Source organism: Papio anubis, chromosome 9 (genome assembly GCF_008728515.1).
Source record: "Papio anubis isolate 15944 chromosome 9, Panubis1.0, whole genome shotgun sequence".
Lineage (NCBI taxonomy): Eukaryota > Metazoa > Chordata > Mammalia > Primates > Cercopithecidae > Papio > Papio anubis.
This window is the reverse complement of record NC_044984.1, coordinates 46,744,667-46,763,126: the sequence shown is the minus strand read 5'-3', so window position 1 is coordinate 46,763,126 and position 18,460 is coordinate 46,744,667. Positions and strand designations below refer to the sequence as shown.

The 18,460-nt window shown below is 46.3% G+C and overlaps 1 protein-coding gene and 1 long non-coding RNA gene across 4 annotated transcripts in view; one reads left to right on the top strand and one right to left on the bottom strand.

Moving 5' to 3' along the window:
• Positions 1–8,070, bottom strand: part of ACVR1B (activin A receptor type 1B) — a 45,105-nt gene extending 37,035 nt beyond the window's left edge. For 2 of the 3 annotated variants that reach the window (XM_003906395.3, XM_009180766.2), the window contains exon 1: positions 7,885–8,070. In XM_003906395.3, coding sequence (XP_003906444.1) covers positions 7,885–7,975 — 91 coding nt within the window. In that variant the 5' untranslated portion in view covers positions 7,976–8,070. Of the gene's footprint in view, positions 1–6,942; positions 7,023–7,554; positions 7,717–7,884 lie in introns of those variants that run through there. The other variant, XM_021922378.2, reaches the window with a different exon arrangement.
• Positions 8,071–8,378: 308 nt separating this feature from the next.
• LOC103875758 lies at positions 8,379–16,585 on the top strand. The gene is made up of 3 exons (XR_634690.4): positions 8,379–8,610; positions 10,827–10,938; positions 16,037–16,585. It is a non-coding gene; the product is annotated as an uncharacterized LOC103875758 (long non-coding RNA).
• Positions 16,586–18,460: the final 1,875 nt, after the last annotated feature.

Below are 18,460 nucleotides of genomic sequence, written 5' to 3'. Positions count from 1 at the left end.
GTCAAAGGATTTGTTTTTATATGTGAGCGATGGGATGGCTGGGCACCAGGTCTCAAGTACCCCCATGACTGTTTTGGGGTATTTCTCATTATTCCCCTCTCTTGCTTTACCTATTTTCACCATCACCATTTGACTCACCCCCACCCAATGCATACATTTTTTAAACCACCACCTAGTTACTATTTCACAGTTCCTACAGGTCAGAAGTCCAGGCACAGCATGGACAGTGCCAGTTAGGGCTGCCTTCTCATCTATGATTGGGTCCTCTCCCAAGCCTACTGGTTGTTGGCAAGATCCATAGCCTTGCAGATGAAGGACTGAGGTCCCCATGTTCCTCCTAGCTGTCAGCTGGGAACCACTCTCAGCTGCTAGAGTTTGCCTGCAGTTCCTTGCCATGTGGCTGTTGGGATCGGCAGTTCACAACATGGATGTCTGCTTGCTTCCAAGCCAGCTGGAACATCTGATTTCCTCTTGTGCAATCAGCTGAGAAATCTCTCTGCTTTGAAAGGGCTAGTTCAATCAGGACAGACCCACCATGATAACCTCCTTTAGACGGCTAAAGGTCAACCGACTAAGACCTTAATTCTATCGACAAAGACTAGCATTTGACTGAATACCTGAAGCAGGTGTGTGGACACCAAAGATGGGGAATCTTTGGGGAGGGAGGAGCAGAAGGTGGACTGTGGTAGGCACAATTGCCTTACATTTCATGCTTTTGTTTATTGTTCACCTCACCTGGCCGAAGGTAAGCAGAGAGAGGGCAATTTTTTCTCCTTTGGTTTACTGCTGTATTCCTAACACCTGTGATAATGCCTAGTATATGACAAGTGCTCAATAAATACGTGTCAAAGGACCCTTTGGATCAGGGGTCCGCAACCCCTGGGGCCACAGACTGGTACTGGTCCACAGCCTGTTAGGAACCAGGCCACACAGCAGGAGGTAAGTGGCAGGCATGTACTTGAGCTCTGCCTGCTGTCACATCAGCGGCAGCATTAGATTCTCATAGAAGTGGGAAACCTACTGTGAACCACGCATGCGAGCCATCTAGCTTGCATGCACCTTATGAGAATCTAACACGCTTGACATGCCTGATGATCCTTTTTTTTTTCTTTTTTTTGAGGAGTCTCATTCTGCTCCCCAGGCTGGAGTGCAGTGGCGTGATCTCAGCTGACCGTAACCTCCACCTCCCGGATTCAAGCGATTCTCCTGCCTCAGCCTCCCGAGTAGCTGGGATTACAGGCATATGCTGCCACCACTATGCCTGGCTAGTTTTGTATTTCCAGTAGAGATGGGGTTTCACCATGTTGGCCAGGCTGGTCTTGAACTCCTGATCAGGTGATCCACCCACCTCGGCTTGATGTGCCTGATGATCTAAGGTGGAATAGTTTCATTCCGAAACCGTATCTCCCCCACTTCCCATGCGGAAAAATTATTTTCCACGAAACCAGTCCCTGATGTCAAAAAGGTTGGGGACCACCGTGCTAGATCACCATGGTAGGTACTCAACATGCATATGTTTAGTTTGCAGTCTGGAAATGGGACTTCTAACTATATGTATTAAAATTAAAATTCTGGTTCAGTGAAATTCTACAATTTTATTTCTACCACTTTTGTATACAGTTCTAACAAAATACGGTTAATGCAAATTTATGTGTAACCCCAATATCAACATTTATGGTACCTTCCTGCTCACTGACAGCCACACACAGAATAGTGAAACATTTGAAACACCCACCACATGCATTCCCAACTGAGGTCAAACAAGGCAACCCTGCCTTCTTGTTTCAGCTGGCATACTGTAAACAAGTTATCTTTTCTGCAGCATATTTAGTGTCATGCTTTTCATTGATGATTTTGCTGTATAAAATGGTCCCCCACAAGAAGTGCTGAAGTGCTGTCTAGTGTTCCTAGGCGCAAGAAGATAGTGATATGCCTCGTGGAGAAAATACATGTTAGAGAAGCTTGGTTCAGGCATGAGTTAATAGTGCTATTGTCAGTAAAGTTCAATGTTAATGAACCAACAATACGTATTAAATAAGATGTCTTTAAACAGAAACAAAGCCAGGCATGGTATCTCACGTCGGTAATCCCAGCCCCTTGGGAGGCCAAGGCAGAAGGATCATTTGAGCCCAGGAATTAAAGAGACCAGCCTGGGCAATGAGTGAGACCCCATCTCTACAAAAAATTTAAAAATTGGCCAGGTATGGTGGCATGTGCGTGTGATCCTAGCCACTTGGGAGGCTGACATAGGAGGACTGCTTGAGCCCAGGAGTTCCAGGCTGTAGTGAACTATGATGCATTTTTTTTTTTTTTTGAGATGGAGTCTCACTCTGTCACCCAGGCTGGAGTGCAGTGGCGCAGTCTCGGCTCACTGCAACCTCTGCCTACCGGGTTCAAGCGATTTTCCTGCCTCAGCCTCCTGAGTAGCTGGGATTACAGATACACACTACCACGCCTGGCTAATTTTTGTATTTTTAATAGAGACGGGGTTTCACCATGTTAGGCTGGTCTCAAACTCCTGACCTCATGATCCACCTGCCTCGGCCTCCCAAAGTGTTGGCATTACAGGCATGAGCCACTGTGCCCAACCTGTGATGCACTGTTGTACTATACAGCCTGGGTGACAGAGCAGGACACTGTCTCAAAAAAATAAAAATTAAAATTAAACAGAAACACATAAAACAGGCCAGGTTCAGTGGCTCATACCTGCATTCTCAGCAGGCGAGGCCCAGGTGAGTGGACTGCTTGAGCCCAGGAGTTCAAGACCAGCCTGGGCAACATGTTGAAACCCTGTCTCTACCAAAAAGTAAATAAATACACAAATTAGCCAGGTGAGGTGGTGTACACTTGAGGTCCCAGCTACTCAGGAGGCTGAGGTAGAAGGATTGCTTGAGCCCAGGAGGCAGAAACTGCAGTGAGTGAGATCATATCACTGCACTCTAACCTGGGCAACAGAGCGACACCCTGTCTCAAAAAAAGAAAAAAAAAAAAAAAAAGAAACACATAAAATAAGGTTATGTATTGACAGGTTGAAAAAGTGACCAGAGGCTTGCAGGAACCTAACCCTGTATTTCCCCTAGGAGCAATGGTTGAAGATTTGGTAATTCAGTTCTACAATTCAACTTTATAGAACTACCACGAGTAACAAGACTGTATTAGCCCCATTTTACAGATAAAACAATGAAGCTGAGAGACAGGTGAAATGGCAGCTCCAGGCACACTATGGCAGAGCATCCTGTTTTATTTTCTTCACAGTACTCATGGACTGATTAATTGAGTTTACTTATTTATTTTCAGTCTAAGCTATTGCAAGTTCCATAGTAGTAGAGATTTAGGGACTTTTGTTCATCTTGTTGTTATTTAAATCCCCATGCTAAAAACTGTTCCAGGCACATACCCAACCCAATGAATAAAGAAATCTCCTATATGTTAACTGTGTAAATATTAGGGGTGATGTGATGGTTTAAAGGGAAAGGCAGTTACTTTCATTATGCTAAATTCAAAATATTTAGGGAGACAAATGCAGGCTTAAGATTGGGTGGAGACTAAAGAAAACCAAAAAGCCCAGAGTTGCGTAAAGTGGCACTGTCTCTGAACCCTAGAGAGCAGATAAAGATTGCCTGGGATGGAAACGTCACAGCTAAACCAAACTCTGGCAACTCTACAGAGTAAAGGAAAGAAAGATACTCTCTGAAATCGTATTTTTGCTTAGCATACCATTTCTCCATAACAGAGGAGAGAGAAAAGACATGGACAAAAATGGTGCCTCTGAAGCCAAAGCTCAAGTTAAACCATGCATAAGAGTGAAAAACTGAGAAGAACAGAAACTCAGAGCAGGTATCTGAACCTGGCCCTGAGGCAGTGCCTGCAGAGTGAAAGAAATGCAAGTTGGACTTAAAAGGTTCCCGCATTCCCAGTCCAGGTGGAACTGATGGGCTGTGGCTGCCTGCAGTATGTCCAGCATCAGAAGCACTGGTGAGAAAGGACTCTAGAATTTCCTTTTTATGAATACAGAGAGGAAAACGAGATTAAGACCCTCTTACAAGAACTGAAGACAAAGAGGCGAGATCCCAGAATTAATGTTCACTGCTACTCTGAGCAAAAATTGAACAGTAAACAATAAAGATTTCAAAATTATAAAGAGCCACTTCAGTATTCTGTATTTAACCTTCAAAAATTAAGGTGACCTAAAGCACCACGAACTGAGAATTTCATTCCACCTCAACACCCTGTGCTCCTCAGTTATTATGAGAACAGACTGCAACCCAATTCAACTCATGTTCCAAAATGCAACAAGCAGCTTCAACAGGACATGCTGGAAGAAGCAGCACGTCTCATCGTTTACTGATTCATATTTTGGTAGCAAGGTTACAATTAGCTCACCGGTGGAGAATAAACCTATTTATAACACAGCAGTCCACCTGAAAGACATAATCACCTAAAAAGGTTCTTAGAGGAAAATAAAGTGCAGGTTCTTCCTGTACTGATTGCAGATTCCCAAGGTCCTTTTGGATAAAGTCCTCAGTCTAACCTTCCTGTGTTCACAGTCACCATTCTGGCCACTTCTCAGCCTCCATGTTCTTATGTAACATTTACATAGTGCCATAAACATACCCAGAGTTGCGTAAGAATTAAAACATTGCCAAACCAATAAAGCCTAAAGCAGGTCACTCCCTCCAGACTGTCTTTGATTAGCACAGGTATGCTGCCTAGTCAACGATGTAGGAGCCTGCCAGAGACAGAAATTAACTTGAGGAAATCTGAAAGGGGTCTACAAAAAAGCACAAAAAGAAATTAACCACACTGTGACATGCTGTACGTCTATCAATCACAGAGTATGTTTTTCTGCTCCATAAGATAAAAAAGTAACCCAGCATTGCTTATTCACTGAAGTCAGAAACGTGTCTAAAAATACCTCCCCGCCAACTGGCTATCAGTAAGTCAGACTCACAAATGTCCCAATAAGAGTGACACAAAATATTTCCTTATTTTACAGAGGGAAAACTGAGCCAGTCACAGAAAGGTTAAGTTACTTGTTCAAGGACAACTTGTAAGAGAGCTAAGTTCTAGGGCTGAAAACCAGCCTCCTCCCTCCATCTGGCTTTAACCTTTAACCAGAGTAGCCATTTTAATATGTTTTATCACATCTGTTCCAGGAGCTGTTTAAACAAAACTAATCAGAGGTCCTCTACAAGACTGCACTTCCACTGTACTTAAAATCCATGTCCACTCAACAAAATTACAAGGGTTGGCTTGAAATTAGATTTTCAGTCCGCTCACAAAATTTCAAAATGTTCCTATGAGAATGTCAAATATCTCTCTTGTTGCTTTTGTCTTAAGAAATGAATGTCATGTTCTCCTGCTACTAACTCAATTTTACATTTTTAAATGTGAAAATTCCAAAGCCAGGCCTTAAAACATGTACACCTATCAAACGGATGCTATTTCTAACTGAAACTCACTCTCCTTATCACTGGCCTTTTACTAAGTCCTAGTTAATTCATTAATAGAAATGCCTATCCCTTACTGCCCTCACATCATGTCCAAGTACCAGGCATCTTCAGGCATCAGAGCTGCCTGGCTCTGTCACTCCTCCAGCCCACGTAGGGGAGCACTATATAGGAAATGCAGGGGAGGGGAAAAAATCAACTTCTTGTTATCCCACAGCCTCTATTTTCCCAGAACTGACGTTTTACTTTAAGCCTTTTGCAGCAGTGGTCTCCATAGCATGCACTACTGGCAACTAGACGTGTCCCGGAAAAAACTGTAGTGTCTGGCCAAGAAGTTTAAAGGCCCTGGAGAATGTTTGCTGGACACACAACCTAATTTCCAATTTACCAAAAAAAGAAACGAACTCCCTATTTTACCCACCCACCTTAACCCCCACAAACATCCATTTTAGGAAGATTACAAAAAAATGAACTCTGCCCCAATCAGAACCAATTGGATTATCAAACATTCTTAACTAGGCTCACAACCAGAAAAACCCCACAAACACTACATCAAATCAGCAGGGAAATGACTGTTAAAAATCCTGGATAAGGGGCAGGATAAAAATTCCTATACGAGGAATTTAAAGATTTATACATACACAAATAACATGGCAAACCTAGAGGTTCAATCTCCCCCCTTTTTTTTTCTACCCCAGTAGAGAACATTATGTTACACATTCCAAAAAATGGTCCTTAATAAGGCCCGATGAACATCCTTATTCATGCAAATCATTATCTCACCACAAATGTCAAGCTCGGTTCATACACCTTCACCATGTTTCTCAAACCCCTCAGCCACAGAGCAGTGAGGCCGAAGAACACACACGAGGTGCTTAGCAGAAGCATTAGCCCGTGAACAAAGACCCCGCTGCACAGGCTCCACCACTGGGAACAAATATCAAAGCCGGAGATAATGAACTTGTTTTTGAGACTCCAAAGTGGCATGGTGTCTTTTCTTGACTGTCTGATTTATTAAAGACGACTGAACCCACCTGAGAATCATTATTTTTAGGGGAGAAGAGAGCCACAGAACACACTTGATCTCCCATTGCTGGAAGGTTAGGGGCTGCTGAGAAGTCAAAGCAGCAGGCTTTGTACATTGGGAGCGAATACAATCCTGATCATCTCTCCCAGATCCATCTGTGGGTCAATAATCGCTTCAATATAACTGCCAAATATAACCTTCATCTACTACCTCAAGGCCAAAACACATTCGCCAGGACTCTCTTAAATGAAATATTTTAGGGTTTCATCTGCTCTTCTCAGCCCCCAAAGCCTCAAAAACAACACAGCCAGCGGAGTGTCCCGCAAAAAGGTACCCGCTTCTACAGAGGGGAGAGTGGGGGTGGTATAAGGCGAGCCGCAGACTGTGGGAATTGGAAGGTAAGGGGTGTGTGAGGGTGGGCGGGCTGGGAAGAGGCATCGTGTAGGAAGGTAAATAAGTACTGACCAAGGGCCGGGGATACAGTCCGGTGGTGGGATCTTTAAATAATCTTGGGGGGTTGGAGACACGTTCACCTAAGATTTCACCTGAAAGGCATCCACAAAGTGATTAACTGAACGGGCCCCCCGGGGTAGGGTAGGGGAAGCGAGGAGGAAAGCAAATACACCTAGATTCAGATCAACCCTTGGGGAACTCGGTTCCATAGGGTTAGGGATTCCAAAGCTAGGCTCCAAAAAGGTTTAGGGGCCTGTTCGTCCCACTTCCTCCAAATAGCCTCCACGGGGCATGTGTGCCGGAGGGCGGAGGGGGGGATTGCCCCACTGAACTCAAGGGATTGAGTGAAGGGGAAATGTGACTCCCTTTCCCAGAACATTAGGGAGGCAGGGGAGGGAGGGGAAGAAACACGCCAAGTGCAGGACCTGAAGGAAAGGTTAGAGACCCCTTCCCCTACAGTCTCGAGGTGCGCGGGCTCTCAACATCAGGATCCCTCGGAGAGGCTAAGACCCCACCGCCCGAACCCCACAATCTTGGCGGGAGAAAGATGCCCCCCAGGAGCATCTGGAGGGAGGGAAGAAAGCCCCCCGCCCCTGGACACGGTGAAGGACAGAAACCATGGACCTCCAAATCTTGAGGCTGGAAGCTCGGGCTCCCCTCTATGGAACATGAGGGCGCTGGGAGCGCGACCCCCGAGAGCTGCCCGAATCCAGTTCCGCCTGGAACAGGGCTCGGGTCCCAAGGGGCCCGGCGTGAGCTCCGCAGCCGAAGGGCAGCCGCGCCTCCGAGGTCTGGGAAGCTGACTGGGGGTCACCCCGACTCCTCCGCGCCCCCCACCCGGCCATATTGTGCGCGTGGGGAGGGGGCGCGCTGTAGCCCAGCGGCCGCGGCTCGAGGCCTCGCCCTCGCCCAGCCCTCTCCATCCCGGCCCCCGCCCCCCGCCCCAGGACTCACCCTGGATCCCCCGGGGCCCGGACCCGCCGCTGCCGGCGAGCAGGAGGACAACAAGGGGGAAGAAGGAGGAGGCTCTGGCCGACTCCGCCATAGTAACCGCCGCCGCCGCCGCCGCCGCCGCAGCCCAGCAGCGCCCAGCGCGCGCGCGCGCCCCCGGCGCCTCCCCTCCTCCCGCTGCCCGGCTCCCGCCTCCCTCTCCTCCGCCCGGCGCCGGCACGTGCACTCCCGGCGGAGCCGGCGCCGCGGCCGCCGCGCGCGCCCCCGAAGGGCGGGGCCGGGGCGCGCGCGGGCGCCCGCCTTAAAGGGGAGTGTCCCTGTTAAAGGGGTGGGCGGGGCTCACGCCTCGGCCAACCTCGCGCATCGGTGCCGAGCCCGGCGCGGAGGAGGCCGGAGCCGAACGTGCAGTCTCCTCCCTCTCCTGCACCCCACGCAACGCAGAATTATCTTATCAGAGTCGATCCCCCGCCCCTGTCGAATATTCTACGAATCCCGTGCGTGTTCCAGTTCCTCCATCCCTGCGCCTAGCCGCAAGCCCCCAGCGCGTCCCCTGGGATAATCGCCACGGTCTCCTAACTGGTTTCCCTGCTTGATCTTGCCCCATGCTATCCTCTGGACGCGGTAGCCTGTGTGATGGAATTGCAGCATGCTCCTTTTCAGAACACAGCAAAGATCTTTACTGATGACAGTATGGGTAAGGGTGCCGTGTCAGGCACTCTGACTGGGCGGGTAGGTAGAACCCTTTTGGTAAACAATTGTCATTATGCATCAAATGCCTTAGAATATTCATATCCATTTACCCAGTATGATCCCCTGTCTTCAAGAAATAATAAGAGGACAGATGTTTATTAAAAATGTTAACTTGTATATTTATTATTGTAAAAAGGTGGAAACTAAGTAGACAATAATAGAAAATGTTAAATTATGGCCCATCCATATGATGAAACATTATTTAGTAATTTAAAATCCTGTCTACAAAAACTTATGACATGAGAAAATGCTTACAAGATAATGTTAAATTAAAACAAAATGCAAAACTGTTCACAGCATTATTCAAATTGTATTGATAATATGTATTTATAGGAAAAAAAGACTGGAAGGATATTTACCCAGTAGTAACAGTAGTTATTGCCTTTTTTTTTTTTTACTTTTTATTTTACCATTTCAATAATTTTTAAATATTTTTCAAATAAATGTTACTTTCAAATCTAGAAAAAATGCTTAAGAAAGTAAACAAATCACTCCATATCTTTCTGAAAAGAGGTCAGTTTCTTTAGCTTGAGAAAGAACTTGATATAATGGAAAGGGCAGAATTTTTGCAGTCAGATAATTCTGGATCTGAATTCTGCTTCTTACTAACTGAAAACTTGGGCAAGGTTTGAACCTCTTTAAGCACAGTTTCACCATCTGAGATCTAGGGGTGGTAAGGACAGCCAAGAGGTAGGGGGAACAATTTATTATATGGAATTCTCACCTTCTAAGTTTCACCAACGTGAAGAACTCCCATTATCATATCCGGAAAAAATAAAGCTGAAAACACACTCGCCAGACACAGTGTACACACAATCACATAAAGTCATGGGGAGGCATTGTCTACAAGTTGGTCAGTGTAGCTGAATGAGTAAATAACTTATTCTCCTCTCCCTCATCTGCCACAAATAGGCTTACCCCACCTAGTCCATCTAGGTGGTTTCCAATCCATGCTCTGTCCACCCAGCTGTGGTGCACACAGTGCTAGGTTACTGTGTTAGTTTCCTACTACCAAACTGGGTAACTTAAAATAACAAATGTATTCTCTCACTGTTCTGGAGGCTAGAAATCTGAAACCATGGTGTTGGCAGGGCCATGTGCTCTCTGAATGCTCTAGGGAAGAATCCTTCCTTGCCTCTTCTAGCTTCTGGTGGTTCCCAGGATCCTTGGTGTTGTTTGGTTTGCGGAAGCATAACCCCATGTCTTCACATGGTTATCTTCCCTCTACATCTACATCTCAGTCCACATTTCTCTCTTCTTATAAGGATACCAGTCGTTGGATTAGGGCCCACCCTAATCCAGTATGAGTACAAATGATCTTAATTGGTTACATCTGCTAAGATCCTCCTTCCAAGTAAGATTACATTCACAGGTTCCTGGTAGTTACGAATTTTGGGTGGACACTATTCAACCCAGTACAGTCACCAACCCCTGTAGTTAGGAAGGGAAAGCCAACTCCTCAGGAGCACATCTCTGAAGCCAAGGGGGAAAGAGGTGTCTTTCCTTATTCTTCGCTAAGTGCTGCCACTGTGGCTGCGAGGCCAGGGGTCCCAGAGGGGACCTGTGGTTGCTTCACTCCTAGACAGTAAAGTCAGCCACACAGCTAAATATACAGATCAGGGAACCAGAATGCTGGCTCCACAGACGAAATGCCGCCTCTGTCAGCTCCATCAGCTCACTTGATAGCATTGGACTTTGGGCAGATACTTTACCTCGCTAAACCTCAATTTACTCATCTTGTAAAATGCAGCTAATGATAGTTCTATGTCATAGAGATGTTGTTAGTATTGATAAAATATGGTAAAGTGTTTAGCATAATCTCTGACACATAGGAAGTGATCTAAAAAGAATAGCTATCATCATCATTATGAGTTGACCTTCACTACAATCCTAGGAAGTGGTTGAGGCATGTCAGAGTGTGCCCTGATGAAGCAACTGAGACTTAGAGAAGGTAAGCGATTTACCCAGGCTCACATACAATCCATCATTAAAGCCACGGCCTACTGGTCCCGTGCTTTCTTCAACACCATAGCATCTCCTGCTTTTCTGGGGACTAGTCTTCAGGACCCAGCTGAAGGTGGGACATGAGGTGGAGCGGGGGAGGGGTGAATCATATGCCTCACATCCCATTTGTGAGAGTTTGGGGCATCTCCAAACTAGAGCTTTCCTAGGTGATGTGTCTACCTTCCTTTTAGGTCCTGCACTACATAGAGACTGCCTAATTCCTACCTGTGCCCTTCGCTCCTTCCCACAGCCTGGCCCAAGGATGCTTCCTCCTAGCTCTCCTCACCCTCCCTGAAGGCCTCAGTAAGTGTCCATTTTCATAAGCCTTCTTTCTTTTTTTTTCTTTTTCTTTTTCTTTTTTTAAATTTCTTTTCTTTTCTTTTTTCTTTTTTTTTTTTTTGAGATGGAGTCTTGCTGTGTCACCCAGGCTGGAGTATAGCGGCATGATCTTGGCTCACCGCAACCTCCGCCTCCTGGGCTCAAGCAATTCTTCTGCCTCAGCCTCCCAGGTAGCTGGGACTACAGGCACATGCCACCATGCCTGGCTAATTTTTGTATTTTTAGTAGAGACAGGGTTTCACCACATTGGCCAGGCTGCTCTCGAACTCCTGATCTCATGATCCGCCTGCCTCGGCCTCCCAAAGTGTTGGGATTACAGGCATAAGTCACCGTGCCCGGCCTTGTAAACCTTCTTAATCTTAGGGCTGGACCCACATCATAGTCTATGAACTGCTTTTCCCCTCTGCTCTCTTTGTCATGAGAGTCCCTAGAGCTAGCAGGAGCCACTTCTCTAGGAGAAAGTCTTACACCTTAGTCCCACTGACTAGAGTGACAAGTCAGTGTGACAGCTGCCACGCTGGTCACAACGCACAGAAACACCACTACCTAGGGGATCATTTGCCTTGCTGAGCAGCAGGGTCATTCATTCCAAGAAGGCAATAGCTCATCTTCACTCATCCATGCCACAAGCACTTACTGAGTACCTACAGTATACCAGTCACGACATATAGACGTGAATAAGTCATAGTCCTTGCCTTCATGGAACTTAAAATCTAATAGAGAAAAGCATGAGAAAAAGAGCAGCAACAGGTTATCTCTGCGAGGACACAAGCCTGTAAAGAGCCAATGGAGGCCACTCAGGGGACATGAATGATTCAGCTGTGAGGGGACAGGCTGAGGAGCTGGGAAAGGTTTCACAAAGAGACAGGCTACGCTGATTCTTGGAAGATCAAAGAGTCCTCCCCAGATAGGCCTGTGTCGGGAGGGCAGGAGATGGCAGGAGACTGTTTTGCCTGGCGTTTAGAACCGTGAGCAGCCTAGCGGCACACCCAGGAAGATGCAGGTTGAAGATGGTGGAGAGTGGAAAGGTAATGTTGGTGAGCTAGGCAGACATGGAAGTCTACTTGGAAATGGAGCACACTGGATCGGGAGTCTAATAAGAGACCCTCTTCAGTACACTTGGACCTCTAAGTGTAAATTGATAATGTTTGTGTTTTAGGAAAGGCTAAACTGATCATATTTGTAATCTGATCATATTGTGTTTTAGGAAGATCACTTTGCTGAACCAAGTGAATTTGAACTTTTTACAGAGGCTGGCTGGAGGAGGACAAGAATGGTTGTAAGGAAACCAAAGAGGAGGCAAAGCCCGTAGCCCGGGCAAGATAGGAGGTGGACCCGACCCCAGGCAGCCGCAATGTGAAGGTGGAAAAGAGAAATAGATTCAAGAGTTCAAAGAGGTAGAAATGACAAGATTGATTAGATACAGGACATGAGGAAAGGGGATGGCACCATATGACTCCAGGATAATCTTAGGTGACTAGCTGCCTGGCAGTTTCATTCAGCAGACTAGAATGGGCAGGTTTGGGAAAAAGAAAATGAGTTCCTTGGCTGGGCACGGTGACTCGCACCTGTAATCCCAGAACTTTGGGAGGCCAAGGCAGGTGGATCATCTGAGGTCAGGAGTTCAAGACCAGCCTGGCCAACATGGCGAAACCCCTAAAAATACAAAAATTAGCTGGGCATGGTTGTGGGCACCTATAATCCCAGCTACTCGGGAGGCTGAGGCGGGAGAATCACTTGAACTCAGGAGGCAGAGATTGCAGTGAGCCAAGATTGCACCACTGCACTCCAGCCTAGGCAACAAAGACTCCGTCTCCAAAAAATTAAAAAATTAAAAAGTGTAAAAAATGAGTTCCTTGTCAGGCATACTGAGTTTGAAGGTACCTGGAGCCACAGAGATGTGGATTTGGAAGTTAGCAGCATATCATAGTTATTCAAACAGCTCAAGGGAGCAAGAGAATCTGGAAATACAGCAATACCAGGAAAAAGGAAGAGAGAAGGAACAGTGATGGAAGTAGGAAGAGAACCTGGGAAAAATAGAATAATAGAAACCAAGGCAATAGAAGCTTTCAAGAGGTCCATAGTTTGTAATGTTGAGAAGCGGTCAAGTAAGATGAGGAACAAGTCTCTTAGGATTTTGGTAACTTCTGATTGGTGACGTTTGCCTGAGCAGGCTCAGTGGAGGATGGGGTGAAGGCCTAACTTCAGGAGGCTACAAATGGGAGTGAAGGCTTAGAAACACTGAGTATCATCTATTATTTCAAATAACTTGGCTATGATGGGAGGGGGAAATTTGGATTTCCTTTGGAATGGTAAACCAGGTTCCTTGAGCAAATCTGCTGAAAACAACTCAAAATGCTCAGTAAACTAGCAAGAAAGTGAATACTCAAGTAAAAAACTAAAAATCAAAGAGGAAAGCTGATCACCAAAGCTGGCTTTTCTGTTCAGAGCCTTTGCATACGGGCGAGCTTGAACTTCGATTTTCACAGGCAAGCAGGATATAGGGGATAGGAGACAGAGCTCAAGCTCATCCAAAGTGGGGTATCTAATAACAGATCCTGTGCACAAGCTGTGACCCACAAAGGGTAATACACTTCATCTAAGGAAGTACTAGAAATAATTCACTCCTCAGACTGGGCACGGTGGCTCACACCTGCAATCTCAGCACTGTGGGAGGCCAAGGCAGGTGGATCACCTGAGGTCAGGAGTTCGACACCAGCCTGGCCAACATGACGAAACCCCGTCTCTACTAAAAAGAAAAAATACAAAAATTGACCAGGCGTGGTGGCGTGTGCCTGTAGTCCCAGCTGCTGGGGAAGCTGAGGCAGGAGAATCACTTGAACCTGGGAGGTGGAAGTTTCAGTGAGCCGAAATCACACCATTGCACTCCAGCCTGGGCAACAAGAGCACAACTCTGTCTCAAAAAGAAAAGAAAAAGAAAAAAGAAAAATAAATAATTCACTCTTCCAGGAGACTGCAAGGAAAACTGTCTGACTCAAACCTTGGCTCTTGAGATCGCACCACTGCACTCCAGCCTGGGCGACAGAGTGAGACTCTGTCTCAAAAGAAAACAAAAAACAAAACCTTGGCTCCGAGTGAGAATGGGAGAAAATATCCCCTGAGAATTCATAACGGCAAGCTGGCCTCCATGATGTGATTTTATTCAAAATTCACCCAATCTAGGCGGTCTGAAAAACTACACACTATTTAGATTCAAGTGGTCTGAGGCCCGTTGTACTTCCTGGTAGTACGTGGAAGAAATAAGAGCAAATCATCTGTAGAGGAACCCAAATTCAATTCAGGCTACAGGGAATTCTCACAGACCAAATTTTAAGAAAAATAATCTACATAGACAAAAATCCAAAATAGGCCCAAGAGAAAAATAACAGTCAACTTAAAATTGTATACTCAAAGAAATGGCTTTAAAGATCAAGGGCTAAATAAAAAATATATGTTATGTATGAATTCATGCATACTTTACTAACAGGTATTCACTAATAGAAGAGAAACAGAGTGTATAACTTACAGGTTAAGAGAATGAAGAAATACAATTATACAAAATAATCCAAAAGGAACTGATAAAGGAAATAAAAAGGACAATATAGGTTGAGCATTCCTAATCCAAAAATCCACAATCCAAAATGCTCCAAAATCTGAAACCTTCTGAGCACTGACATGATGCTCAAAGGAAATGCTCATTGCAGCATTTCAGATTTTTTATTTTTGGATTATGAATGCTTAACAGGTGAGTACCATGCAAATATTTCAAAATCTTAAAAACTCTGAAATCCAAAACACTCTGGTCTCAAGACAAGTGATACTGAATCTATGGTAAAGTGGGATAAATAGAAAGAAGAAAATAAGATGGTAAAAATAAATCCAAATATATCTGTGATTACAATAAATGTAAATGAACTAAATAATCCAATTTAAAAATAAAGATTTCCAGACTGGACAAGAGAAAAAGAAAAGGGGATTTCAGAAGGATACACAAGGTGAAGGGAGTGTTTACTCCCTTTTGTTGCTTTAATAAGAACAGAAAGACTGCAGCTTAGACTGCAGTAAAAGAGCCAAGAAGAGTTCAAAGATACAGGAAGAAGAAGTAGTAAGTAATCGAGCCAGTACCCAGGGTAGATGAGAAGCACAGGATAAAGATCCAGAGGTACAATGATTAGCCTTGGCCTGGAGGAGATTGCTAGACCTGAAGGAATGAGGTAAACCAAGAGAAAGTTTATAGGCATGAAGGGTCATCCTGATGTTCTCAGTCAGGCCCTCTGTTTTGGTACAGTATGCTCAGGGCGCATGGTGGCATATGATGGTAGATGTGCTTGAGGAAGGTGGTAAGGATTTGTAAAAAGCCACTGTGGAGAATGGGTGTGGTGTCCAGGAACATAGAAAAGCAGAAAGGGATTGTCAGAGTGGTACTGGGGCCCAGGCAGGATTACAGAACATAAAGTTGAGGTCATAACAAGCCTCTACCATTTCTTTGGGAAATGCTTAGCAGTCCAGGCTGGGAGCAGAAGAGGGACCATTTGGAGGTTGAAGGTGTAGGGGTGGGGCCATAGCAGCTGGTGAAGGGACAAATGAGCCAGGGTGGTGAGGGAAGCAGAGGGAGGGCAGGTTAGGCAATGGAAAGAACTTGGATGGGATATGCCTGGTGGCTGAGGATGGGGGCTAATTAGAGGGATTGCTCTGGGCCCGAGAAGCCCAGAGGCCAGAGTCAGTGTTAGGGTCTTGCTGTGGTCAGCAGCCTGTAGTCTGTGCTTAGCAGTCCCATGGGATGATGTGGAGCTGTGATGTACTTGGAGAAAACCCTCTCAGGCTTTTATTGCTCACTTTCTACTCCAGAGGCAACTGCATGATTTTTAGAAGCAAGCCTTCTTTCGTTCTTTTAACCCTCACACTGACCTCATCCTCCCCCTACCCCATCCATCCCCCAGTGCCTCCTTGGAAATAGGCCCTGTGCCCTCAGCCTTGATGATTAATACATCAGTTTCTATCTATCTGGGATGCCCAGTGGCCAAACAGGATTGCTCTCCTGATCATTTTCCTTTTGTTGTAGACCTCACAGCTTTTGCCTATCTGGCCAGTCCCCTCCTGCGATGCTACAGTCCAGAACCTTACACAACACATCTCTGGGACTACTGGTGCTGTAACCTCCCTGCCTCCTGGTCACCCTCCTTCCAGTCTACAAGGCACCCTGCGACATAACTGTATTCTAAGAAAGCCTCCTTCATTTTGTCTGTCATCTGCCTTCTTCAGAATCCACAGGCTCCCTATGGCCAAGCCAAAAGCATGGCTTTCTAAACTAAGAGGGGATTTGAGAAATGATTCAGCTGGACTCCCTTGTTTCACAGATGAAGAATCTGATGCTCAGAAAAGATGCGTGACTTGCCCAGGGCGGAGCCAAAACTGTAGTGAGGACTCTACGTGATGAGAACTTACTATCCAGTCTAACTCTCCTGCACATCACAATACATGCAGAGACTGCATATACATGCTTAACTTCTCTGGCCTTTGGGTTCCTCATCTGTAACATGGGAATAATAATCTTTAATTTGGGGAAAATGTTGTGAGGATAGAATGAAACTGTCGTTTATCAATTGCTAAAGGCTGTAGAGAACATTGACTCCTGAGAACTTGACACAGATTATTTACTCAATCTTCACAGCAACCACATGAGAGTAGTAGTATTCACCCCATAGTAGAGACAAGGAACTGAGGCATAGGGGTCACCTGGCTCACCCCTGTCCTGACAGCTCCTCTTTTGCCCTGGCTTCCCCCATCCACCCCTTCACACACACACACTACACAACCAAGTGCCTCATGTAGTTTTCTTCCTATCTGGATCACCAGAGTCTGTCGCTGTCACCTGCTACACCCACTTCTCCTAGGGGAGTTTGCATGGTCTGCCCTCTGGCCATAGGTGATTGCACCAGGGCTGGGCATTGAACCAAGGGAAAGCAAGAAATAAACTGGCTGAGCGATGCAAGTCCTTTCTCATGAGCATTTGAATTAAGGAGTTATGAAAACTGAGTTACTTAGGTGGGGGCGGGCAATGGAGACTAGCTGGAAGCTACCCTGGGCCAGGGTGAGCCAGGAGAGGAGAGTGGAGCAGAGGCCCAGGGAAAGGAGAGACCAGAGACCCCCATTGTTTACCCCAGGTGTGCTGGGAATGTGTCCATGCACACACACCCTCTGGCCTCGCCCACTCTAACGGAGTCCCCAACATACAACCAGCCCAGCGTCTTCTCAGATCCCATGAGATCTGACTGTATTTTCCACTGCTGAGTTCTCTGAGATTCCCATCTATCTTCCCAGGAAATCCTCTTTTCGCTTCCACTGGTTTGAGCATGTTTGTCCTCATAGCCTGTGAGCCCTGGCTACAACATCAGCTCAAGTAATTCGACCAGCTCAGGGCCTGACTCCTCTGGGAAGCCTTCTGCCTACCTCTCTGTGTTCGTCTCATCTTCCCCAGAGAGATCCCAAACCCTACCACAGTGGCGGTCACTTCCCTTTCCTTCTCAACATCCAGTACGTACTTGTGGATTGGCCACATCTTCTAACTTTGCAGTGCCCGTTTCCAATTTTGCCCTTTGAAATTGTACTGTCCTTATGGTTACCACTTAATGTTCTAGCAAATCCATGTATCCATCCATCATCTATTTATTCTTGGAACATGTATTTAGTGTCTGTGTCAGGCAGTGGGCTAGGCCCTGGGAATGATGAGGATAAAGTTCTTAGTTCTTGGCCCATAGGAGTTCACAGTCCAGGAGGGAAATCCAGCTTCCCCTTGCCAAACTGGTCACACCAACATAGCCTTTGCTTTCATGATCCCAGCTACACATAAACACACAGTCCAGACATGACTGTTAGCCCTGTCACGTTGTCACACACACCCAAAAACAGGCTCTATCTTGTTTTCTCCTCCCCATTCCCCTTCTTCACACTGAGTGCCACCCCTGTTTCCTGCCTGGTCTCTCACTGCTCTCAGCTCTGGAAGATGCCCTGAAGTCCTCGCTCCACCCTCTACTCTCCCTCCTTTTTGATCTTCATTCTGTGGTATGGGAATTGACACTATAGTCTAAATGTGTGTGTGCGTGTGCATGCATGTGTGTGTGTGTGCTTGCGCGGGCCTTTATGCTATTTTAAGACCCCAGCACTTTGCAAAAACCTGATGGAGAATCCTGCCAAAGCCCAAGGGTGGGGGAGGGGAGGCTGGGCAATCTGAGCCTGGGGCAGACTGGGCGTCTGGGGAGCCAGGTTAGCAGCTGCCAGCTGCAAAGCCTGGGCTCAAACCGCCGCCGTCGACTGCTGGTTTCCTGGCCTGCACCAGCCCAGCCTGACCCGGTCTGTCCACCTCCTCTTTGCCATGCCCAAGTCCTCATTCCTCTCCATGGTTTGCTTAGGAGTTTGCACACCAGGCATCATGTAAAATTGTTGTGTTTCTGGAAACACATACACACACAGAGAAGCCTTGAAATTC